This window comes from Oncorhynchus nerka, linkage group LG23 (genome assembly GCF_034236695.1).
Source record: "Oncorhynchus nerka isolate Pitt River linkage group LG23, Oner_Uvic_2.0, whole genome shotgun sequence".
NCBI lineage: Eukaryota > Metazoa > Chordata > Actinopteri > Salmoniformes > Salmonidae > Oncorhynchus > Oncorhynchus nerka.
In genome coordinates this window covers 36,226,532-36,254,052 of record NC_088418.1, presented here as the reverse complement: position 1 = coordinate 36,254,052, position 27,521 = coordinate 36,226,532, and the positions used below count along the sequence as shown (strand labels likewise).

The following is a 27,521-nucleotide window of genomic DNA, read 5'->3' as shown; positions in this document are numbered from 1 at the left end:
GAGAGCTGGGACCAAAGTAACAAAGCCTACCATCAGTAACACACTATGCCACCAGGGACTCAAATCCTGCAGTGCCAGATGTGTCCCCCTGCTTAAGCCAGTACATGTCCAGGCCTGTCTGAAGTTTGCTAGAGAGCATTTGGATGATCCAGAAGAAGATTGGGAGAATGTCATATGGTCAGATGAAACCAAAATATAACTTTTTGGTAAAAACTCAACTCGTCGTGTTTGGAGGACAAAGAATGCTGAGTTGCATCCAAAGAACACCATACCTACTGTGAAGCATGGGGGTGGAAACATCATGCTTTGGGGCTGTTTTTCTGCAAAGGGACCAGGACGACTGATCCGTCTAAAGGAAAGAATGAATGGGGCCATGTATCGTGAGATTTTGAGTGAAAACCTCCTTCCATCAGCAAGGGCATTGAAGATGAAACATGGCTGGGTCTTTCAGCATGACAATGACAGTGGCTTCGTAAGACAGTGGCTTCATAAGAAGCACATCAAGGTCCTGGAGTGGCCTAGCCAGTCTCCAGATCTCAACCCCATAGAAAATCTTTGGAGGGAGTTGAAAGTCCGTGTTGCCCAGCAACAGACCCAAAACATCACTGCTCTAGAGGAGATCTGCATGGAGGAATGGGCCAAAATACCAGCAAGTGTGTGAAAACATTGTGAAGACTTACAGAAAACGTTTGACCTCTGTCATTACCAACAAAGGGTATATAACAAAGTATTGAGATAAACTTTTGTTATTGACCAAATACTTATTTTCCACCATAATTTGCAAATAAATTCATTAAAAATTCTGCTTTTCTGGATTTTTTCTCTCATTTTGTCTGTCAGAGTTGAAGTGAAGCTATGATGAAAATTACAGGCCTCTCATCTTTTTAAGTGGGAGAACTTGCACAATTGGTGGCTGACTAAATACTTTTTTGCCCCACTGTATATGTCACTGGTCACCCCCAAAGCCAATTCCTACTTTGGCCGCCTTTCCTTCCAGTTCTCTGCTGCCAATGACTGGAACGAACTGCAAAAATCACTGAAGCTGGAGACATATCTCCCTCACTAACTTCAAGCACCAGCTGTCAGAGCAGCTCACAGATCACTTCACCTGTATATAGCCCATCCAACTACCTCATCCCCATACTGTTATTTAATTATTTTGCTCCTTTGCACCCCAGTATCTCTACTTGCACATTCATCTTCTGCTCATCTACCACTCGCGTTTAATTGCTATATTGTAATTATTTCGCCACTATGGTCTATTTATTGCCTTACCCCCTTATCCTACCTCATTTGGACACACTATATATAGACTTTTTCTACTGTATTATTGACTGTATGTTTGTTTATTCCATGTGTAACTCTGTGTTGTTGTTTGTTTCGCACTGCTTTGCTTTATCCTGGCCAGGTTGCAGTTGTAAATGAGAACTTGATCTCAACTAGCCTTCCTGGTTAAATAAAGGTGAAATCAAATAAATAAAAATGCTTACATTTTTGTATGTGTGGCCCCAGCAGAAATCAAGCACAGGATCCTGACGTTGCAAGTACTATGCTCTACCAACTTAGCCACACAGGACAGTGATCCCTGTATTAACTGTTCTCCTTGCATCACCCTCAGCTCCTACCTCATTTATCCTAAGATGCTCATAACTTGAAGGGATTTGGAAAAATGTAAAAGGCAATGTTCTCACTATCATGGTGACTGCAGTCACGGGAAAGGCTGTACATGTCAGCTCAATTGGAAATTGTCAGCTGTCCACAGCACTGCACTATGGATCGAGTACATGCCCTAACAATGTTTTTAGGCTATACAGTGCTTGTTCACAATTACATTGTTTACGAACAAAGGATTTAAGAAATCTTATATTTAAGATTCTTTAAGAATCAATGGCTATGTATCAAATAATTTATTATAGGTCCAAAAATGTATGTACCAATCCCATATTGTCCCTTTAACATCATATCCTTAAAACCCTCCTAAGACTTGGCAGCATTTCTCACCACTGCTTCCTGGATTCTGAGCCAAAGCCCAGAAAATAAAGCACTTTAATTTCGGCAGCCCATAAACCTCATGTTAACGCCAACATTATGGAACTCCACAATGCCAATCCTCACAAAGCAGAGCTGGGACGATCATTCATGGATCACGTAACAACGCTAAGCCTATCGGATGCACTGATGTGGGCTAGGCAGATAAAAGTTGTTGTTTTTAAACGGAGAGGGATAGGTGATATAATCCGCGAGGACACAAATCCAACGGGGTAAGGAGGGGATGCAAAAATAGTCCAGCATCGTGAGTGGGTGCAACTGAGCTCCTTTCTGAAGAAGGAGCCCTCTGGCTACACAGCTCACCAGGCATTAATCCTCTCTCTCTACACGAAAACACATATTGTACTGTACACCCACCATACATCCACTCTGAAAAAGCACAACTGGGCAGGCGGCTGCCTGTCATTTTGGGCCAGGAAACAAGATACTTTTTGGACCAGCTACAACCTCTCCTTTCCTCTCTTCTATCCTCCTCCTCTTATCAGCCCTTCTTACATCCTCTATTCTCTTTCCCCCATCTTTTCCTCTCTTCCCCTCCTCTTATCAGCTTTCCTCTTCTCTTTCCTCCTCTCCTTTCTTCCTCTCTCCTCTCTTCATCTCATAGAGCTCATTGAGTTTACATCACATCCTTCTGACTTCTCTATTCCATCTATCTCTTCAAAATGAGTAGGAGATGTGAAAGAAATAAGCCCAACATATTGCCAGCTGTTTCTTCTTCTATTCTCCTTCCACTAAAGCTCTGGAGACTCATATGCTGTGATCTTTTCCTTCTGATACAATGAGAGGCCTTCTTCTTCTTCTCTCCCCCTGGTACAGCAGAGGAGAAAGGGGAGGAAGTTTGTATTTTCTTTGCTGAATAGTTTTTTGTTCAGCAGAGTTACTGTGGGAACTGTGGCTGCCGCCACCCACTCTTCTCTACCGTTTCACAACTGCCAGGTACAGTAGGTAATATCGCCCCTGCAATACAGTATGTGCTGCAGCACTAACACACACTCTGACATAGATAGGGTAAAAAGTTGTTGTGTGTGAGTCAACCAAGCACACAGGTTAACTACTTACTTAATACTCTTCATATCTATTGAGACAGGTTGGATGTGTAGTCCTCTGTGGCTCAGTTGGAAAAGCCCAGCGCTTGCAATGCCAGGATTGTGGATTCGATAGCTTGGACCACCCACCATACAAAAATGTATGCACTTACTGTATGACTGTAAATCGCTTTGGATAAAAGTAACTTACAGGGCCAACCCTTTGCTCTGGACATCAACTTTATGTCACTTTAGTGTCTGTCTGTCTGTTTGTGCGCGTGTGTGTTTGTGTGCGTGTGTGTGTGCGCGCACAACGTACACAAGTCACGGTGTACATGCACGTAACTTGTGTACCTCCAGGCTGATACTGCATGTAAGTCAGGGAGGGGACAGATCACCTTCCTGCCAAACGGATGGAGGGGAATGATCCTGGCCCAACAGTTAATAGATTGTTTGAGAAAACAGAGCGGAGAGCGATGACAATTATAGTTGGGGTGAAGCGGCCCGCCTAGCTTAGAAATACAGCGACAGAGTGCGGGCCATCCATCACTCCTCTCTACTCCACTCTTTTCAGTGTGTCTGCACAGATGTAGCTGGTCACACAGAGTTGTTTGTGTTTGTGAAGGTGACACAAACGTAACCCTGTTCGACAGGTGTGTGAAGGTAATGCAGACAGGTGTGCGTGGAGTGGTGAGGCTTGCACAGGTGATCTCTGTGGAATTCTAAATTGTGGTTTGTTAATATCCATGTACACTATCATGATGAAATGGCATTTGTTATCGTAACTGCTAGGCATTTTTTCGTACTCACGTGACCTCACCAGGACAAAGTGTATTGTACTTTAAGATTGTATGATAGGAGATGTGCATGTTGGGAATTGTAATGTGTGTCATATAAACTCACTGTAGTCGCTGTTCTCGTCCTTGGTCCCATTTATGGTGCCGTTCGGCTTCATCTGCAGGTAGAAGCCCTGCTCGCTGAACAGTCGCGTCACAATGCCCTTCAGCTGCGGCTCTGCAACACAGCACAACAGGGATAAGGGTTAGCTAGCTGCTTGGGTCATGTTCATTAAGCACCAAACATAATAACATGGACTGAAACAGGGAGGAACTACCTGAATGTGTCCAATAAGAATAGTCATTTTTGTTTTCCATTGCAATGAACAAGGCCCAGGTTACTCAGACACCAAAACACTTGAATGCCATGCCCTCATACTCTTAATACCATTTTCAATTATTAGGGAGAGACCAGCAAATACTAGACTATAACTAAGACCCAGAGCACTTCCTGGTCTGGTCACGTGATCTGGAAAAACTCTTGGTCTTATAGTGTAAGCCTGAGTTAGTACCCATTATTGCAGTACCGTGTGATAGGCTACATAATGAATGAAATGCCATGTGATACATGTGATGACACAGAAGCAAACAATGCCTCCCATCATGACAGAGGCAGACAGATTCTCTCGAGCCACCTCCTCAGACCATCACTCAATGGTAAAGAGAATAAAAAGAGGTAAAAAAGAATAAAAAGGAAGAGGTTAATCACGACAGTACTTTAGGGCCATTCAGAGCATGCAGATACCAACATAACACTAATCAGTGAAAAACCATCTCCCAGTCTTATAGATAAAAAAGGTTCAGTTGGTGGATCAAAACCGAACCAAAAAACAAACGGTCTAAGAAGCAGAACAGGGCACACAATGTGGGACAGAAACTTGGCACTACAGCCGCTTGACGCCCAAATCATACAGGAAGAGACAGAAGACTAAAATACAGCACTATTTAGAGCAAGTCGGTGTGCCAGTTAAACGCTGATGATGAGGCAGACCCAGTGGATGATAGAAACACTGAAAGGTGGGGGGATACGTTAAATAGGATGCAGAAGTGTGTGGTCTGCATCCTCTCATCTATCGGTGATAGATATGATACTCTTAAACCTCTGTCTAACTTGCTTGTAGCCGAACTGTGAGAATTGGCCCATTGGTGGATCAATAAAGCATTCTTCACCAACAATAGTTCACCTTAACATGGACACTGATAGCTCTGGTCTGGGTAGTTAGTGTGCCTTCCTTAACTTCATGTACTGGAGGAACCCGCACAACAGCTATTTATTTTATTTTTTTGTCTTTTTTCACATGATGAGCTTAGAATAATAACAAGTTCACATTTGCAGTTTCAGGTGTAAGAAAACTTCACAATTGTAAGTTCACATGTGTGGGTGAAATAGTGTTTACTCTCCTCACATGTGAAAAGGTGGTGTTAACATGTGGAATGTGGAATTGCATATTCTGTAAAAAGGTTACTTAGCCTAGCTGATCATACAAAATAATAATTTCTTACTTCTAAGCTCATCCACTCCATTATTATTGTAGTCCTCCATAGTGTTGCATTGATATACATGTAAGTTAACACTACCACAAGGGAGATGTATTCGGAGTGTTATTGCTGCAGGCACCACCTCATTTCTTCGTACATTGGCCCGTGATTGTTGGATGAAGCCCAGTGAAAAGAACAGAGAAGCTAGCTCTCCGTGTCTCCTTATTTTTATCCTGTTTGTTGGTTTCTACCCATGGTTATGTTAAAAAATATATAGAGATAACATGTTTAACTAAACGGTGTTGAGTTCTGGTAATTTTCATGTATAATTGAATTGTTTTGACCAAGTGAGGTTTTCACATTTACATGCGTGTAGCCAAGCTAAGTCGCTAGCAAGCTAGTTATGTTTGTATGCAAGTCAATGAGAACAAGATGGCGTTTCTGAAATATAGTTTATTTCCATTATAAATGTTTTGGCTCTTAAATAGTTCCATTTGTTTTTTTTACAAACAAGAGCTCATATTGAGTGTATTTAAATGTGTACATATGAACCACGGTAATTATATGTATTTTAGAAGGTTACTTTCGATGAAATGTGTATCTAATTATTGCATGTTAATTGCTAACTGCTAGCTAGCTTAGTGAAAGGTGATAGCTATCCTTCCATTTCGTCTTAGCTAGCATCTGTTATTGTTAGCTGTCCATTGGTTTTTGTTACATTTACTACACCGGCCTAAACTAAATATTTATGTATTTGAAAATGTGTGAATGTGTTTGCTTTTGGAATTAATGTAAACAGATAGTTTCCTACAAAGAGATTTATTTTGAATTAGGTCTGAGTTAATCAGTTAACTGGAGTTAGCTTTTTGTAATTTTAGTGTAATTTTTTTTTTTTAATTGCGATTAATCTCATGAAAGCATCAAAAATCCATTATCTATACAGCTCAAAACATCAATGCAATGTGAAAACAAGTTGACATTGAGGTTTCCATTTTTCTAATCAATACTTTGGATATTTCAACATTTTCTTTTTATATAAAATAAATTTAATCAATCAATTTCTTTGCGATATAATCACAGCAAGATTATCAACATTGACGGAACTTGAAGCAAAAAACTGTATGTTCTTGAACAGGTTATGTTTGCTCTGCTCAGTATTTACGGGTTAAGGGAAGCAGTGCATTATTATACCACAACCCAACCCCTCCCCGTTTCTCCATGGTCGTTCAGTACAGTGTCCTTTAAATTGAACGTTCTATTACGTTTTTATGTACTGAACGCAGAGCTGCTCTGTGGTCACTGACCTGGTTTCCTGCGGACTGGTCTTTTCTTGCCGCTGCAGAACCGAACTTTGCTGAAGACAGTAAATATATGCCTCTCGCACAAGGAGCGGGGGTCTTTGCTGGGACTGGTGCGCCGTTTGGAAGTGGCGACCTTTTCGCTGTTTCCCTCTCTTGCTTGACGTTTCTGACGTATCAGGGAGCTGGCGAGCGCCGCCGCCATCTCCCCGGTAGATTAACCTGAGTGTAGATCACTTGAATCGTCTCAAAATCTTCTATGAGCGAGATGTTGTCAAGATATTGCTGAGGGTGCTGATTATGGCTGGTCCAATGCATGAGGTTGCATACGTGCGCCATGATGACAAATATGTAGGTAAGGTGAATAAAATGATAACTTGCTGAATGCTGAACTCAAACATATTTGTCATCCAAATAATAGAAACAACATCGATATAAATATAAAATATTGCACTGGCAGTCTTTTCAAATAGGTAGGCTACTATATCTCTAAATACATTAATTCATAAATGTATATTGTGCAGATGTGTCCAAGGTATTGCTCTTTATCTCCAGTCCAGATTATTCCCAGGTATCCAGATAAAATGTCCCGTAAATAGTTTCATTATCCATCGTTTTCATTCCTCTTAAATTTCCAGTGCTCGACATTCCACAACTATCTGAGTGCAGTGGCAGCAGCGTACTGGATGTGCGCGGATACACTGCTCACTCACTAGCCCCGCAGCCCGCGGACGGCATTGTCTTTCGCTCAACTACGGGCTCGACACGCGAGCCCCAGGTAAAAAATTATCCAAAATCGAAAACCCAATGTTCTCTGGAAAACGGAGAGTCACAACAAATTGGAGGACCGTCGAAAATCTGTCGCCTTCATAATCACAGGTAATGAGTATCCTAAACTGACATAATTCAAACCCATTGGGCACACACTGGTTGAATCAACGTTATTTCCACGTAAATTCTTTCAAATTAATATGAACCAATGTGAAGCACAAATCTCACGGTAGCCTGTAGTGAAAAGTACCATCAGAGCAACTGGTGAAGCCTGCTCTTCGTCGCCCGGTTTGCAAGCAGCCTTTCTTTTTCTAACTATGCAATCCTATCTGGTTGTGGTTCGGACAATGAATTCTCGGAGGCTGAGAGAAAGAGAGCGAGAATAACTCTTTTTTTTGCCAGTGTGTGTGAGGGAGAGAGAGCAGGAGGGAGGTTAAGAGAGTTGGGGGGGGGGGGGGGGGGTGTTCGGTAACATAATTTTACCAAAGGCAATGAGAAAGGCAGGTCTCCATCACGCAAAGTGATCCATACTTCCTGGGCGCAATATAGCCTGGGGATGAGGTAAAGCAAACCTAGCCCCAGTGGTGTAAATTAAGTAAAACTACTTTATGATACTACTTATGTCGTTTTTTGGTATATGTACTTTACTATTCCTTTTTTGACAACTTTTACATTACTTCATCCCTTTTTATTTTATTTTTATTTTATTTCACCTTTATTTAACCAGGTAGGCTAGTTGAGAACAAGTTCTCATTTGCAACTGCGACCTGGCCAAGATAAAGCATAGCAGTGTGAACAGACAACACAGAGTTACACATGGAGTAAACAATTAACAAGTCAATAACACAGTAGAAAAAAGGGGGAGTCTATATAGATTGTGTGCAAAAGGCATGCGGAGGTAGGTGAATAATTACAATTTTGCAGATTAACACTGGAGTGATATATGATCAGATGGTCATGTACAGGTAGAGATATTGGTGTGCAAAAGAGCAGAAAAGTAAATAAATAAAAACAGTATGGGGATGAGGTAGGTGAAAATGGGTGGGCTATTAAACAATAGACTATGTACAGCTGCAGCGATCGGTTAGCTGCTCAGATAGCAGATGTTTGAAGTTGGTGAGGGAGATAAAAGTCTCCAACTTCAGAGATTTTTGCAATTCGTTCCAGTCACAGGCAGCAGAGAACTGGAACGAAAGGCGGCCAAATGAGGTGTTGGCTTTAGGGATGATCAGTGAGATACACCTGCTGGAGCGCGTGCTACGGATGGGTGTTGCCATCGTGACCAGTGAACTGAGATAAGGCAGAGCTTTACCTAGCATGGACTTGTAGATGACCTGGAGCCAGTGAGTCTGGCGACGAATATGTAGCGAGGGCCAGCCGACTAGAGCATACAAGTCGCAGTGGTGGGTGGGATAAGGTGCTTTAGTGACAAAACGGATGGCACTGTGATAAACTGCATCCAGTTTGCTGAGTAGAGTGTTGGAAGCAATTTTGTAGATGACATCGCCGAAGTCGAGGATCGGTAGGATAGTCAGTTTTACTAGGGTAAGTTTGGCGGCGTGAGTGAATGAGGCTTTGTTGTGGAATAGAAAGCAGACTCTCCTAAAGAAAAGAATGTACTTCTTATGTACTCCCATACATATCCCTGACTCCCAAAAGTACTGATTACATTTTGAATGCTTAGCAGCACAGGAAAATGGTACAATTCACACAGTTATTAAGAAAACGGCCCTGGTCATCCCTACTGCCTCTGATCTGGCAGACTCACTAAACACAGGCTTTATTTGTAAATTATGTCAGAGTGTTGGTGTGCCCCTGGCTATCCAAAAATAAAAAACAAGAATTGTGCCGTCTGGTTGGCTTAATGTCAGGAATAAGAAATTATTCATACTTTTATTTGTAGGGCTACTTTTTAGACTTAAGTATATTTTAGCGATTACATTTACTTTTGATACTAAATAAATGTAAAACCAAATACTTTTAGACTTTTACTCAAGTAGTATTTTACTTTGTGACTCACTTTTACTTGAGTCATTTTCTATTAAGGTATCCTTACTTTTTCCACCACTGTCTAGCCCCTAGGCTAGTAGCCTGTATCTGTACCTGTAGGGAATATTAAATGATCCATCGTATCTCCTAGAAACGTTTTCAACATACATCTGTAAAATTATAGTCTAGAACCTAAAGCTTTGTTTGTCTTCCTCTCAAGCTTCCATGTCTTCTCCCTGGACCTCCTCAATGTCCACCTCTTGAACATCAGACTGAGGCCTCATCTTCACTGTCACTTTCCAACCTTGTTGAGGACGGCTCATTGTCGTCCTCAAAAAGCATCAAATTTGCCTGGATGGCCACCAATTTTTCAACCCTTGTATTTGTCAGCCTGTTGTGTGTGTGTTCCCAAACAAGGACCAGTTGCGCTCTGAGGTGGCTGATATTGGTGGGATTTGGAAGATGGAGGCATTGGGGAAAGAGCCTCAGATCTACAAAGTCCCTTCCACCAGGTGGCTGATGAGACATGCTGGCACGACTGCCATATTGCTTCTCCATCCCAAAGCCCTTGCTTGGAAGTGTACTTCGCCAGACTGCCAAGAACCTTGCCCTCATCCAGGCCAAGGTGCGTCTGCTAAATGACTTAAATGTAAATGTAAATGTAAGGTGGTGAGAAACGGTAGTGATGACACCATAGGCCTTGTTGATCTCTGCACCAGACAGGATGCTCTTGCCAGCATACTTGGGGTCCAACATGTACGCTGTGGCATGTATGGACTTCAGGCAGAAGTCTTCACGCTTTTTGATGCATTTCAGAACTGAAGTTTCCTCTGCTTGGAGCAACAGTAAAGTAGGCAGGGCAGTTTGGATTTCTTCTTACATCTGCAAGCGGAGTCTGAACATCAGACAGGATGGCATTGTCTCCCTCAATCTGTGCAATGGCTACTGCTATAGGTTTCAGGAGTTTCAGGCTGCTTACCACTCTCCCAAAATACATCATCCAGGAGGATACTGTTGATGGGGCTGTCCATATCGGCAGACTGTGATATGGCCATTTCTTGGAGAGACATCAAACATGATGACAACACCACCCCAATGGGTGTTGGTGGGCAGCTTCAATGTAGTGCTCTTATTCTTCTCACTTTGCTTGGTGAATTAGATTGCTGATATAACTTGATGACCCTTCACACACCTAACAATTTCCTTGGCTCTCTTGTAGAGTGTATCCATTGTTTTCAGTGCCATGATGTCCTTGAGGAGCAGATTCAATGCATGCGTGTTCTTAGCGTTGTCTGTCACCAGTGCAAATACTTCTGTGGTCCAAGGGCATTGATGACTGCCTTCAGCTCATATGCAATGTAGAGACCGGTGTGTCTGTTGTCCCTTGTTTCTGTGCTCTTGTAGAATACTGGTTGAGGGGTGAATATGTGGTTAATTATTCCTTGCCCACAAACATTCAACCACCCATCAGAGATGATTGCAATACAGTCTGCTTTCTCTGATTTGCTTGACCTTCACTTGAACTCTGCATCCAGTAAATGAGTAGGTAAAGCATGTCTGGTTGGAGGGGTGTATGCTGGGAGAAGAACATTTAGAAATCTCTTGCAATACACATTGCCTGTGAGCATCAAAGATTAATCAGTTGCCAACACAGCTAGAACAAGACATTTATCAGCATTTATGACTACATTCCTCATTGAACCAAAAAAACTTGTGAATAATCTAATTTGATCTCCAGCTGTCACATATTGATGAACGTGTCGAAACCAGGCTTTGGGTAGCAACACTATATTGGTGTCAGAACTAGATCTTGTAAAAGTATTAAATAATATTAATAAATTCATCAAAATGTTTAATGAAAATGTCTATTATTTGAATATTATTGAATAACTATGCCAATCTATCTTCCAAACACTGGTTTGGAGGGCATTATCACTTAATCCAAATGAGTAGATGCAGCAGGGGAGCAATAAACTAATTCAATAAACTTTGATTGATGACCATATGTACATTGAAACAGATGGTATCAACAATGAAGGTCTAATGGTCTGATCTTTCATGGCTATCCCATACCACATTTAGCTGAGAAATGACTTACTTTCATAAACAGGGCAATCTCTTGTCATAGCAGATCACTTAATATTCCTATCACTCATTTGCCCTGAATGATAGGTCGGTTGTGGAAAAGCTTCGTAATTCTCATGTTCTAGCAACTGAGACAATTCTATCCAGTGCGGCTTTTTTAAGGTTCCAGCATGTGACAAGCATGCAAGTGAATCCTTAGCTGAGAGGGTCCAGATTGTCTAGCTGAGGCTGGGGAGCTGACGAGGAGGCCGCGCGGGGAGCTGACGAGGAGGCCGCGCGGGGAGCTGACGAGTCCGCCCGAGGCGCGGGAAGCTGACCTTTATTTAAACAGGTAGGCTAGTTGAGAACAAGTTCTCATTTACAACTGCGACCTGGCCAAGATAAAGCAAACCAGTGCGACAGAAACAACAACAGAGAGTTACACATGAAATAAACAAGCGTACAGTCAATAACAAAATAGAGAAAAAAAAGTCTATATACAGTCTATATACAGTGTGTGCAAATGGCATGAGGTATGGCAATAAATAGGCCATAGTAGCAAAGAAATTACAATTTAGCAGATTAACACTGGAGTGGATGATTGTGTGTAAGTAGTGATACTGGTGTGCAAAAGAGCAGCAAAGTAAATAAAAACGATATGGGGATGAGGTAGGTAGATTGGGTGGGCTATTTACAGATGGACTATGTACAGCTGCAGCGATCAGTTAGCTGCTCAGATAGCTGATGTTTAAAGTTAGTGAGGGAAATGTAAGTCTCCAGCTTCAGCGATTTTTGCAATTGGTTCCAGTCACTGGCAGCAGAGAACTGGAAGGAAAGGTGGCCAAAGCAGGTGTTGGCTTTGGGGATGACCAGTGAGATATACCTGCTGGAGTGCATGCTATGGGTGGGTGTTGTTGTCGTGACCAGTGAGCTGATATAAGGTGGAGCTTTACCTAGCATAGACTTAAATATGACCCGGAGCCAGTGGGTCTGGCGACGAATATGTAGCGAGGGCCAGCCGGCGAGAGCATACAGGTCGCAGTGCTGGGTGGTATAAGGCACTTTGGTAACAAAACGGATGGCACTGTGATATACTGCATCCAATTTGCTGAGTAGAGTATTGGAAGCTATTTTGTAGATGACATTGCCGAAGTCAAGGATCGGTAGGATAGTCAGTTTTACGAGGGTAAGTTTGGCGGCGTGAGTGAAGGAGGCTTTGTTGCGAAATAGAAAGCCGATTCTAGATTTCATTTTGGATTGGAGATGTTTGATATGAGTCTGGAAGGAGAGTTTACAGTCTAGCCAGACACCTAGGTATATGTAGTTGTCCACGTAGCTAGCAGCAGGCAACCTGGTCACGAAAATTAGAAAAGCAATCAAATGAAATAGTTTATCTTTGATGCGCTTCGGATGTTTTCACTCACAAGACTCCCAGTTAGATAGCAAATTTTCCTTTTTTCCAAAAATATTATTTTTGTAGGCGAAATAGCTCCGTGTTTTCTTCACGTTTGGCTGAGAAAACGACCGGAAAATGCGGTCACTACAACGCCAAAAATATTCCAAATTAGCTCCATAATAGCGACAGAAACATGGCAAACGTTGTTTATAATCAATCCTCAAGGTGTTTTTCAAATATCTATTCGATAATATATCAACCGGGACTGGTGGCTTCTTAGTAGGATAGAGAGAAACAATGGCCGCATTTGTCCTTTACGGACAAAACACTCAGACACTTCAGCTGACCACTGACGCAATGTTGACGTTCAGGCTCATTTTTCATGATTTTAAATGACTTAAATGTAAATGTAAACTATGTATTGTGACACTAGACACATTAGGGAAGCCATAGAAAAAGGAATCTGGTTGATATCTCATTCACTGCTCAATAGGGACGCATAGGAATGCAGAGCGTTCTAAATAAGAGTCCCTTCCTGATTGGATTTTTCTCTGGCCTTCGCCTGCAATATCAGTTCTGTTATACTCACAAACAATATTTTTACAGTTTTGGAAACTTTAGTGTTTTCTATCCTAAGCTGACAATTATATGCATATTCTAGCATCTTGTCCTGACAAAATATCCCGTTTACTTTGGGGATGTTATTTTTCCAAAAATGAAAATGGTGCCCCCTAGATTCAAGAGGTTAACACAATGTCCAAGGAAGGGCCAGATGTATACAGAATGGTGTCGTCTGCATAGAGGTGTATCAGGGAATCACCCACAGCAAGAGCGACATAGTTGATATATACAGAGAAAAGAGTCGGCCCGAGAATTGAACCCTGTGGTACCCCCATAGAGACTGCCTGAAGTCCGGACAACATGCCCTCCAATTTTACACACTGAACTCGTCTGTGAAGTAGTTGGTGAACCAGGCGAGGCAGTCATTTGAGAAACCAAGGCTATTGAGTCTGCCGATAAGAATACGGTGATTGACAGAGTCGAAAGCCTTGGCCAGGTCGATGAAGACAGCTGCACAGTACTGTCTCTTATCGATGGCGGTTATGATATCGTTTAGTACCTTGAGCATGGCTGAGGTGCACCAGTGACCAGCTCGGAAACTGGATTGCACAGCGGAGAAGGTACGGTGGTATTCGAAATGGTCAGTGATCTGTTTATTAACTTGGCTTTCAGAGACTTTAGAAAGGCAGGGCAGGATGGATATAGGTCTGTAACAGTTCGGGTCTAGAGTGACACCCTCTTTGAAGAGGGCAGCTTTCGGGTTGCAACAATGGCGGAGGATAATTTTAGAAAGAGAGGGTCCAGATTGTCTAGCCCCGCTGATTTGTACGGGTCCAGGTTTTGCAGCTCTTTCAGAATATCTGCGATCTGGATGAAGGAGAAGCTGGGGAGGCTCGGCAAGTAGCTGTAGTAGCTGTTGGCCGGGGTTGGGGTAGCCAGGAAGAAAGCATGGCCAGCCAAAGAGAAATGCTTATTGAAATGTTTGATTATCATGGATTTATCGGTGGTGATCATGCCGCCTAGCCTCAGTGCAGTGGGCAGCTGGGAGGAGGTGCTCTTGTTCTCCATGGACTTTACAGTGTCCCACATTTTTGGGGAGTTAGAGCTAAGGATGCAAATTTCTGTTTGAAAAAGCTAGCCTTTGCTTTCCTGATTGACTGTGTGTATTGGTTCCTGACTTCCCTGAACAGTTGCATATCGCGGGGACTATTCGATGCATTTGCAGTCCGCCACAGGATGTTTTTGTGCTGGTCAAGTGCAGTCAGGTCTGGAGTGAACCAAGGGCTATATCTGTTCTTAGTCCTACATTCTTTTTGAAAGGGGCATGCTTATTTAAGATGGTGAGGAATTTGTGGCTAACAATGACTAAATAGCTAGTAACTTAACTAATTATCTGGCTACCTTCTGATGAAAGTTTTGGCTATAGGGTCTAAAAAAAAATAGCGGATCCGTGTCACATTGAGTGAGGCGGGTTACCGGAAGGTATATTTAATTTAAAAATGGAAAAAGAGATTGAAATATAAATTGGAATATATACAAAAAAGACAAAAAGTAAATGAGAGGACAACAAACCAAGTCTGCACTGCTACGCCATCATGGATTCCTGACGAGCCGGCTGAGGCATGGGGAGCCTACCAAGTCTTGAGAATCTGAGCCAGCTGAGGCATGGAAGCCTGGCGAGCCAGCTGAAGCATCCCTGGTTGCTCCGGCAGAGGCATTAGGGCCAGCTCTGACTGCATGTGTGGGTACGCAGACCCAGGATCCACTAAAGCCCCCCCCAGTTGAGTTCACCTTTTTTGTGTCCCCCTTCCGCATCAAAGACGCCCATCCCTGGGCCACATCGTCACGCATGCTCACTGGGTGTTGTGTCATGGAATTTTTATGGTTTAGTCCATTTTGGTTGCAAATGCGTTTTTTGTTATCACTAATTTGGACTAAGATTAGAAATGGACTAGTTGTGAAAAGATCTGAAGTGCTTGGTTCAAAAAACAATTTGTGGAAAAAATATCCGAATTGGGCTGCTGTAATGTGTACACTAGGAGTCAGGAAGCAAGTACAGGGAGTGAATTTAATGAATAACGTAACATGAAACAAAACAAGAAACACGAGTAGTGTACAGACATAAAACACAGGAACAACATCAATGAGGCCTGGGGAACGATATTGGGGAGGTAATCAGGAAGGTGATGGGAGACCAGGTGAGTCTCATGAAGCGCAGGTGCGCGTAATGATAGTGGCAGTTGTGCGTAATGATGAGTAAACTGGCAATAACAAGAGCCACAGAGGTGGAGCGGGAGTAAACGTGACAGCACCCACTTCCTGACGCGCGGCTCCAGCAAAACACCGATTAGAGGGTTGGTCTCGAGGACCAGGAATGGAACGGTCGCTTCTGCTGAGAGCTGGAACCTGACAAGGCCGCCTGAGGCGCGGGGAGCCAGCTGAGGCATCCCCTGTTGCTTCCCTTTGTTGAGGCGTTATTCTGTTATGTGTACGCTAGGAGTCAGGAAGCAAATACAGGGAGTGAATTTAATAAATAACGGAACATGAAACAAAACAAGAAACACAAGTAGAGTACAGATAAAACACTGTAACAGAATCAAAGAGAGTGACAGATATAGGGGAGGTAATCAGGAAGGTGATGGAGTCCAGGTGAGTCTCGTGAGGCGCAGGTGCACGTAATGGTGACAGGTGTGCGTAATGATGAGTAAACTGGCGAAAACGAGCGTCTTAGAGGAGGAGAGGTAGTAGACGTGACAGCTGCCTGTCTAAATGCAGCATAAATAGCCTATTTCTAACCGAAAGGTAAAGACACAGCTACGAACTATTTACTAGCAATAGTTTCATATCAGAAGATTATATATACTTTATTAAACTTTAATTGTGAATGAACTGCAACTAAATTAGTCACAGATTCCCTGTACTTTGTGAACTGCATTGTTGGTTAAGGGCTTGTAAGTAAGCATTTCACTGTAAGGTCTATCTATACCTGTTCTATTATTTATTTTACAAGGCAAGTCAGTTATTAAGGACAAATTCTTATTTTCAATGACGGCCTACTGGGTTAACTGCCTTGTTCAGGGGCAGAACAACAGATATTTACCTTGTCAGCTCGGGGATTCAATCTTGCAACCTTTCGGTTACTAGTCCAACGCTCTAACCACTAGGCTACCTGCCGCCCCAGGTAGCCTAGTGTGACAAATAAAATGTTATTTGATTTGAATCAGGGTTCGGGGTCAATTTCAATTAAAGTCAATCAGTTCAGGAAGTAAACTGAAATTCCAATCCAATAATTGACTGCCTTCAAATTGAATTGACCCCAACCCTGGTATGGATTACTGTGATGTGATCACTCTGAAGATGACAACGTAATGGGAAACAAGGAAGGGGATTACAACTATTACCCCATGTTAATATCAGAATCTCATGGCTGATAATGAAATAAATCAAATCAAACATAATTGCAGAGCTATGAGGCTATTGTCATGACGTTGCCCTCTTTGGGTACAGCAAGCACCATCCCCCTCTCTCTGCAATTCCTGGAGTAGATTCTTCCTCATGGCCAGACAGTAGAGAGAGAGAGAGAGTGAGTTTTCATAGAAAGAACAAAAATAACTTCTTCCACCTCACAGAACTTGAGAACTGAACATTCATGTTATGGAGAATGTATAAATGGTCGGTGAAGTAGCCAGCTACGAACTGGTCCCTTTGGTACAATTTTGTGAAACTCATGCGAGACAATACAGCCACATTACCATAACCCTGTTTATACAAGAGTCTCAGTTGTGAGGCTTGCATCTAATTGCTGTATAAAATGAATGAGTAAAGATGAAACTTGTGAAATTATGTAATGTGATCTTATACTGTTTAATGAAGGAAACTCCAATTCCCTTTGGAGTTTAACTAAATCATAGGCCCGCCCCATGAGCACAGACATTGATCTGGCGTCATGGGACAGCCCCTTTCTGCTCTTCCAAATATAACCCCTACCTTGGGAATTTATTTTCAGACCATGCTTCTCTCAATTACGAGAGGGCTAAGGTTTGAGCAGAGACCAAGCTTACCTCAATTACGAGAGGGCTAAGGTTTGAGCCCATTGCTGAATTCTTAACCATTACCACATGGTTAAACTCTGAGACTATCGACCAGACAGAATAAGAACAAATCTTTGATACTACTTACTAGTCTGCAGCTAGGAATTCGGTATCATTGAACACGAAGACCGACAACCGCCGATACATCTATTATATAACAACATTGCTGAATGTTACTCTGAACTATCCATTCTAACCACGGCAGAGAGAGAGAGAAGGCGGACAAACTCTCTAACAGAAACAAACTTTCCAAAATAGATCAGGACGACACACTGAGCGTAAATATATATATATTGATTGCAATTATTCCCAAATGAGTGAGCGTTCATGTGCAAACGATTAGCATTTCAATTGTTAGAATGATCAACTTTGTAGTGTCATCTCAGTCGACCCCCACTTCCCTTTTGTCCACCAAGCCGCGATGCCGGTTTAGCCCACGAGGGCACATCCGCTATCATTTCCTTGTAACTATATCTACTGTTTGTTTGTGCATTTCTGTGATTATTTAGTCAGTAAATAAATGATTTAAGACAATTGATGTTTGGATGACTTATAGTGAAGACTGGGTTCGTGCAGATAACCAACAATTTATGACGTTTGGAATGAGACTAACGTGAGGTAAAGAATAATTAATTAATTAGAAGACTAAGTGATCAGATATTAAAATACCTGAAAGTTATATTAGGAAAATTATAACTTTAATCTGAATATTTTCCTTGGTGCCCCGACTTCCTAGTTAATTAGTTACATGATTAAGTTAGTTTAGTCACGTAATAATAATTACAGAGAATTATTCATAAAAATACGTCTTCAGTTTAATGATGCCAAAGACACACACTATGAAGCCCCATCTCTTCTCCTAACCTCTTTATTCTAGCCTGCCACCATCCCCAGAGCACCTTGTCATGTAGAGACAACCAGTGTGTGCGTGTACATGGTATGTGCATGAAACACAGTGCTGGGACAGAATGGATGGAGCGAATGTATAACATTAGAGTGCAATGAGCTTGGTTTGGCTGCCAACCTGGTTCTTTATCATTCTCCTGATTGTCACTCAACCCCCCCTGATCACCTCAGAGCTGAGAGGAGAGGACCCATGTGACTTGAAGAGAGGATGTCATGAATCGTTTTCTCACTGACCTGCTTCATCAAATCAGCAGTGGTAGGCCTACAGTTGACTGCTGATACTGTGTTTTTTTATATATTTTTTTTACATTTATTTAACTAGGCAAGTCAGTTAAGAACAAATTCTTATTTTCAATGACGGCCTAGGAACAGTGGGTTAACTGCCTGTTCAGGGGCAGAACGACAGATTTGTACCTTGTCAGCTCGGGGGTTTGAACTTGCAACCTTCCGGTTACTAGTCCAACGCTCTAACCACTAGGCTACCCTGCTGTGGTTGTGAGTGGCTCAGTTGATTGAGCGTGGTCCTTGCAAAGCCAGAGGTTGTGGGTTTGATTCCTGCTAGGGCTACCCAAACGCATGACTAAGTCCATTTGGATAAATTGCATATGTTGTTAGTATATAAATATCTTAACACTGGAGTTAAAACCACAAGCTTACTAGGAAATTATGAGGAATCAATGGTTATTTTAGCTGGTACATCAAGTAATTTTACAAAATGGGTAATTACCTGGTATAAAATGGTACCAACTAATTAATATTATACCACAACATTGTTGAATATTCGTTTTTGAAGGGCATTCTAGAATGCACATTAAAACCAGACAATGGGACAGTTGGAAAAGATATCGGGACAGCCTACTACACATGCACAGTACTTGCTACAAAGTTACAGAAAGCTAAACCAACAACCACATAAACCGAAATTTTAAATGCAGGTCCAACGAAGAAAAACATATCTAGCTAGATCGTTAGCTAGTACTGATTTGTTTTTGCAGAAAAACATTTTTTGAGCATCTGATGACCTAATGTGGTGAATGATGAACATGAATCTCTCTGGTCCCTATGTTGCAGTCAACAAGTCGCGCTACGCTGTCAAATCCTCCCACATGTTTCTAGTTTGACCAGCTGTTATTTTTTTATTTGGTTGTCATATTGGCAGGTTTGCTAGCAACAAACTATTTAACTAGCTTCTAGCCTAGTGTTTGATATGCAATGTGGTCAAGTGTCCTGACAAGAAACCTTTCTAGCTATGCCAGGCAAAATTGGGCATCATCAGCTCTTATTTTTTGTATCCAAATGAATGTTAATAGAAAATAGCTTAAACAAACGCAAATGCAGCTACATTGCTACATTTTATTCTGGCTGCAGAGGTCGTGACTGTGTTAGCCGTAGCTAGTCAGCTAGTTATCAAGCAAGGAACAAGAACGTTGCCAGCGAGCATGGTAACGGAACATAGAGAATGAACAACTGGGTCGCGTCCATAAATATCAAACTAATCGCAAGAACGACTGGGTCGCGGATCTAGCAACCAAAAGATGAGAAAGTATGAATTCTCTTATAAAAATATAAAGGAAAACATGTTATTTCTACCTGTAAATTTGTGCTTTATTATTGTTTTCTTTGGCAACTGTGGTAAAAGCGTGATAAACGCCTCCGTTCTGTACATTACCATGGAAAAATTAACTCCGCAGGACTCGGCTCCATCTCGTCCCAATGTCGTCCATTATAATGTACAGAATGGAGGTAATATACAGAATGGAGGCATTTATCCCTGACGTAATTACTAGTGTGTAATAACCATTTTACCATGTCATTTTGAAGTCAATACCAGGACATTTCTGTACTGTAAAAAAATATTGCTACCAACATGTCATAACTAGAAAATGGTTCAGAAATAAAACATTTAAATTAAAAGTTTGCTTGACAAAATTCCAGGCAATGACCTCCAAAACCAATTGACCAAGCAGATCATCCAATCGATAGTGACATGTATGACCTATCCTACCATCCAGTATGTCAGCATCCCCCAGCCAATCACAACTGTTTTTCAGTCTTAGACACCCATTCATTGGCCAATAAGGAGGTTCATCCGCCTGTTTCAAACCACTCGTGAATCCTAACACAATATATACAGTAACCCTTCCCTCCTTTTATGGATTTACACATGGGTTTAAAGGGATAGTGTGACATTTTGTAAATTTGCCCTTTTTTCTACTCAAAACTCATGGATACCATGTTTATGTCTCTGCCTGCAGTTTGAAGGTAGTATCTGGAGCCATTGCTAACTAGTGTTAGCACAACAACTGGAAGTCTACAGGAAGAGCTAACATTCAGTTTCTGCATGCTAGCTGTTCCTGTAGACTTTGTCACTGCATTAACGCTAGTTAGCAATGGCTCCTTTAAACTGCGTTTTAGCATACATAAATTAGAACTTCATATCCACTGCTGATTCAGCAGTTTGGAGAAAACAGTGTGTGTGTGTTGCATGGAATCCCCTTCACCACTTTCCCTATCAACTGGGAAAACAACACAGGGGCTGCAGCTGGGTGTCAATGGGCAGGCGGGTCAAACCACTTGCTGCCTGCCGTGGGTGTGGCCTGTTTCCTGTCCTCTAGGAGAGTTGGCATTAGGAAGTGTTCCAACTGTTCCAATCATACTCGCTTGTGTGCTCCAGGTGTGAAGTATGAACAGAGCTGATCCTGTATGGCAAAGGACAGAGTTTGGATGTGTAACCCTACAGTGAGTTGGGTTTATATCAGTGGTATTAGTAATGTTTTTAATTGCCCCTCAGGGAGTTTCTCATTTCCATTCTGTGATCAATAAAATTGTATTGAAGTTAAGTTTCCCTACATAATTTGTAATTATATTCATTAATTATATAATGAAAAAAAGAATTTATAAATTAATGATATGTTTATTCATTTGAGTCGTAAACAATAAGCAACTAAATTACATAATGTCTGACACAGGTAGGAATTGTCCTTTTCTCAAGGGTTTTTACATGAAATGTTCTACTGTAAATGATCCACTGTCTCCTCTATTCCTGACCCTTAGTTGGCTCTGCATCCTCCTCCGTATTTACGCCTCTGCCAGATTAATTCAATTGTTTAAAATGGGTGAGATTTAGGGCCTCCCGGGTGGCGCAGTGGTTAAGGGCGCTGTACTGCAGTGCCAGCTGTGCCATCACACTCGGGAGGTCCATGGGGCGACGCACAATTGGCCTAGCGTCGTATGGGTTAGGGAGGGCTTGGTCGGTAGGGATGTCCTTGTCTCATCGCGCACCAGTGACTCCTGTGGCGGGATGGGCGCAGTGCGCGCTAACCAATGTTGCCAGGTGCACGGTGTTTCCTCCGACACATTGGTGCCGCTGGCTTCCGGGTTGGATGCGCGCTGTGTTAAGAAGCAGTGCGGCTAGGTTGGGTTGTGTATCGGAGGACGCATGACTTTCAACCTTCGCCTCTCCCGTTCCCGTATGGGTGTTGTAGCGACGAGACAAGATAGTAGCTACTACAACAATTGGACACCACGGAATTGGGGAGAAAAAGGGGTAAAAATTCACAAAAAAATAAAATAATGGGTGAGATTTAGATTTAACCCTTGGTTTTCTTCAGAGCTATCTGAGCTCATCATGAGAAACCAGGCCTGGGCAGGCAAGGAAAACTGACTGTAATGGATTGGCAATCTTTCGGCCAACTGAGAAACAGATGTACTCTCTCAATTAAGCTAGCTAAATCAAGCTACTTTTTAAGCGCCATTTCGAGTCTTTCAAATTTTGGAAAACAGTTAATGCACTGAAGCATACAAATTCCTCTTCTTCCATGCAAGTTCTGACTCTGGCATCATTACTGAGAAGAATGGGATAGGTATACTTTTAACCAGCATTTTATCATGTTTGAGAGAACCAATGGTGTATTTGACCGTGGTCAGTCAATTGACTGCTATTCCCTCTCCCAGCCTTTAGCTGACTCGGCGGTTAAGCCATCTTCTAGTGATCTTTGTTTTAATTTCAACATGGGATCAAGTATATAAGCCACTGGGGCTTATTTGCTTGATCCATTTTTGATTCAGCTCTCTGCTCCCCTAATGATTGTGGAATCATTAACCTAAATGTTTTACCTGACGATTAGGTTTGGAAGGCGGCTCAGGTACTCCCTATTCACAAAGGTGGTGACCCTTGGGACCTAAATAACTATCACCCTATTTCAAAACGTTGTTGGCTGGCTAAAATATATATATTTTCAAATCTATACCGAACAAAATTAAACGCAACATGCAACAATTTTACTGAGTTACAGTTCATAAGGAAATTAGTCAATTGAAATAAATTAATTAGACCCTAATCTATGGATTTCACATGACTGGGCAGGTGTGCAGCCATAGGTAGGCCTGGGGCGATATAGGCCCACCCACTTGGGAGCCAGATCCAGCCAAACAGAATGTTTTTCCCCACAAAAGGGCTTTATTACAGACAGAAATACTCCTCCATTTCCTCAGCTGTCCGGGTGGCTGGTCTCAGACAATCCTGCAGGTGAAAAAGCCGGATGTGGAGTTCCTGGGCTGGCGTGGTTACACACGGTCTGCGAATGTGAGGCCAGTTGGATGTTCTGCCAAATTCTCTAAAATAACGTTGGTAAAGAAATTAACATTCAATTATCTGGCAACAGCTCTGATGGACATTTCTGCAGTCAGCATGCCACTTGCACAGTCCCTCAACTTGAGACATCTGTGGCATTGTGTTGTGTGACAAAACTGCACATTTTAGTGGCCTTTTTATTGTCCCCAGCACCTGTGTAATGATCATGATGTTTAATCAGCTTCTTGATAATCCATTCACATGACAGGTGTGGCTTATCTTGGAAAATGAGAAATGCTCACCAACAGGGATATACACAAAATTTGAGAGAAATAAGCATTTTGTACATATGGAACATTTCTGTGAACTTTCTCATGAAGCGTTCACTTTTTTCCTCCAGTGTAAATGTTGTTCAAACACACAAACATGACTGATGATTTAAGCATAATGACAAAACGAAAACAGGTTTTTAGAAATTTTGCAAATGTATTACAAATAAAAAAAACATACCTTATGTAAATAAGTATTCAAACCCTTTGCCATGAGACTCAAAATTGAGTTCAGGTACATCCTGTTTCCATTGATCATCCTTGAGATGTTTCTACAACTTGGAGTTCGCCTGTGGTAAGTTCAATTGATTGGACATGATTTGGAAAGGCACACACCTGTCTATATAAGGTCCCACAGTTCACAGTGCATGTCAGAGCAAAACCCAGGCAATGAGGTCGAAGGAATTGACCGTAGATCTGGGGAAGGATACCAAACAATCTCTGCAGCATGAAGGTCCCCAAGAGCACAGTAACCTCCATCATTCTGAAATTCAAGAAGTTTGGCACCACCAAGACTCTTCCTAGAGCTGGCTGTCTGGCCAAACTGAGCAATCGGAGAGAAGGGCCTTGGTCAGGGAGGTGACCAAGAACCCGATGGTCACTCTGACAGAGTTCCAGAGTTCCTCTGTGGAGATGGGAGAACCTTCCAGAAGGACAACGTTCTCTGCAGCACTCCACCAATCAGGTCCAACCAGACGGAAGCCACTCCTCTAAAGCACCTAAAGGACTCTCAGACCATGAGAAACAAGATTCTCTGGTCTGATGAAACCAAGTTTGAACTCTTTGGCTTGAATGCCAAGTGTCACATCTGGAGGAAACCTGGGACTATCCCTACAGTGACGCATGGTGGTGGCAGCATTATGCTGTGGGGATGTTTTTCAGCAGCGGGAACTGGGAGATTAGTCAGGATCGAGGGAAAGATGAACTGAGAAATGTACAGAGAGATCCTTGATAAAAACCTGCTCCAGAGCACTCAGGACCTCAGACTGGGGAGAAGGTTCACCTTCCAACAGGACAACGACCCTAAGCACACAGGAAAGACAACGCAGGAGTGGCTTTGTTTACATCCACATTCTCTGAATGTCCTTTGAGTGGCCCAGCCAGAGCCAAGACTTGAACCCGATCGAACATCTCTGGAGAGACCTGAAAATAGCTGTGCAGCGACACTCCCCATCCAACATGACAGAGCATGAGAGGATCTGCAGAGAAGAGTGGGAGAAACTCCCCAAATACAGGTGTGCCAAGCTTGTAGCGTCATACCCAAGAAGACTCGAGGCTGTAATCGCTGTCAAAGGTGCTTCAAGAAAGTACTGAGTAAATGGTCAGAATAATTATGTAAATGTGATTTAAGGGGGGGGGCAATTTCATCCATTTTAGAATAAGGCTATAACGTAACAAAATGTGGAAAAAGTCAAGCGGTCTGAATACTTTCTGAATGCACTGTATATGAAAGCAGCTGCCACCTGATTAAATCAGTTAGATGCAGTTCATCATAGCACACTGCGCATTATTACAGGCGTCAGGTTGCATGTATCCAACTCATTTGTGCCAGTGTGAGTAAATAGGACAATTTTCCTACAACTTCCTCTCTGTGTGCTATTGAGACCGAGAGAAGCACATTTGAATTGGCACCGATGTCTTTCAAATCCGCTGTGGGGGAACATTTTGGATTGAGCCTTCAATACAATGACGAGGGTAAGAAGAACATAAAGTACAGCCTGCAAGCATTGCTTTGCCACTGTCGGCTACTTGAGTGGAAACACTTCTAACATTATGTGTCATTTACCCAGCTGTGTCCATTGCAGGTGGAGCTGGCGCAAGGAGAGTCCACTCATTAGCGAAAACACAGTCTCTCGCTGCTGCCTTCCAACAACAATTTGTGACAAATTCAGTAAGACAAGAAATAACGAAAGCAGTGTGAGTATTCATAGCTAAAGATTTGCAGCCCTAGTTGGTGGTTACTAACTGAGGATTTCTTCACCTGATGAAAAAAATGTAACCATGTTACAATATCCCCTCCTGCACACATTTCAGCAGCAAAGTAATTCCCAAACTCTATGAAACATCAGAGAGAAATTGAAAACAAATTGACACAGACACCCTATCTAGCCCTCTCCACTGATAGTTGGACTTCCAAACTACCTCACTGTGACTGTTCACTATGTACTGGATTGGGAGATGAAGAGCTACAGGTTGTCAAAGCTAAGAAGCACTTTTAATTGTAATGTTTTTCTCCCCTTGATTTCATACAGTAGAGACAAAAACCAGGCCTAGTCAGTCATGCTGCCATTTTTCTGAATGGAAAGTTAGAGTTTTTAAAAAATGAGTCCATTGTTTAAAGGGTGATGTTTAATTTTTTTTCTTAAATATAAAGATACCGAAACTGTACCATTTCCGTGGCCCACAAACCGTGATACATACCGAAACGTGGGCCCACTGTACCATTGCATCCCTAATATTAGGTGTATGTGGATAAATAGCCTTAGCAAATAGTTGTGTAGACACTCACACACAAATGCAAATAATATGAGCATAACATAACAAGGCTACTATACTATGAATCCTTGCAGAATAGAAACAAAATACTGTGTATGTTGATGGGTGAGTTATTAATGAGACATTGCCATCTAGTGTAAGTTCATGAGAACTGTACTCCACTACAATGATCAGCAGCACTTTTTTTCCCCCCTTTATTTAACTAGGCAAGTCAGTTAAGAACAAATTCTTATTTTCAATGACGGCCTAGGAACAGTGGGTGCCTTTTCAGGGGCAGAACGTACCTTGTCAGCTCAGGGATTTGAACTTGCAACCTTTCGGTTACTAGTCCAACACTCTAACCACTAGGCTACCCTGCCGCCCCTGTTTGATCATATCTGAAGGATAAATTAAATTAATTTGTATAGGGAGAAACAGTATGTTTCCTGTAGCTTACATATATACATCTCTGAAAGATAGCCTTGCTCTTTCAGCCGGGCACCCACGCATATGCCACATATCTCTAAGCGCCATTACACAACTAATGACTAAATTAGAGATTTGGCTTCTGTTTTTCAAGAGCGCACTGCACTCTCCCATCAGTATCCTAAATGTAAGTAAATCACTGTACTCTTACTGCTTTCTTTATGCTTAAATAATTACCATCTCGAATTTTACAATACAGTCAAGAACAAAATGTTTGTATCGGAAATTCCCAACCTCCCCCCCCAAAAACCACACAAGAGGCTGGAAACAGCACAGGGTCAGCTGCTGAGCAGCACCCCTAGATCCGGTTAGGTGCCTTGCTCAAGGCACGAGATTTGCACCAGATTGCTCTCTGTCCGCCCTGGGATGTGAACCAGCAACCCTTTGGTTACTGTCCCCCTCTCTAACCGAGAGACTGCCACCACCGTTTTATGATTGAGAAATGTTACATAATGCATACCGCATCACGCTCTTCTACCATGTCTGGGCTAGTCTCTCGCCTCAAGCCGTGTCTATAAGTCGGATAATAAGCTATATCTAGGCTCATCATCACGTCATGTGTTGAGGGTGAAGTTGCCCTTAACCCCAGATCTAGGACCGGGTAAGGGGCAACTTCTACCTACTTAATCTAGCCAGGTGGGGTTGCTCATGTCAACCATTATGATGTTGTGACAAGTGATTTCAGTAGATTCAGAGGCTTGATTGCAACCAACAGGCAGAACTTAACGTGATCCTGCAGGTTACCGCTGGATTTCTTAAAATGCTACTAATGGGAGATTACATGCACCTGTGGGCTAAACTAAGCTTGATGGCAACAAAAAACCCACAAGGATAAAACAGCAGATAACGGGTGTATTCATTACAGAAACAAACAGAAAAAAACTGGACCTGCTTGAATTTGTCCAATAGAAACACTTGTTTTCAGTTTGGAGTAAATGGTTTGTTGCAAAACATTTTGCTACAGAATTAAAGGAATGATTACACCCCAGTTGATTGTTGTTTCCACATCAGGCGATTATGACACCTGACAGCTGGTCTAGGATCTATACTCCCGCCACAATGAAATATCGGCCTATACGGAGCATTAGAAACCAAGGATACTGAATGTTAAAAATAAAAAAAATATGTATTGAGTATAATACCGCATTCATGTGCTAGTTGGAACTAGGAAACTCAAAATGTCTGACTTGATA

The 27,521-nt window shown here is 42.2% G+C and overlaps 1 protein-coding gene across 5 annotated transcripts in view; it reads right to left on the bottom strand.

Annotated features, from left to right (window-relative positions):
• Window positions 1-27,521, bottom strand: part of LOC115106770 (fibroblast growth factor 12-like) — a 125,310-nt gene that overhangs the window by 17,682 nt on the left and 80,107 nt on the right. For 3 of the 5 annotated variants that reach the window (XM_029629837.2, XM_029629834.2, XM_029629835.2), the window contains one exon: window positions 3,978-4,088. In XM_029629837.2, coding sequence (XP_029485697.1) covers window positions 3,978-4,088 — 111 coding nt within the window. Of the gene's footprint in view, window positions 1-3,977; window positions 4,089-6,693; window positions 7,690-27,521 lie in introns of those variants that run through there. The other 2 variants (XM_029629836.2, XM_029629833.2) reach the window with 2 other exon arrangements.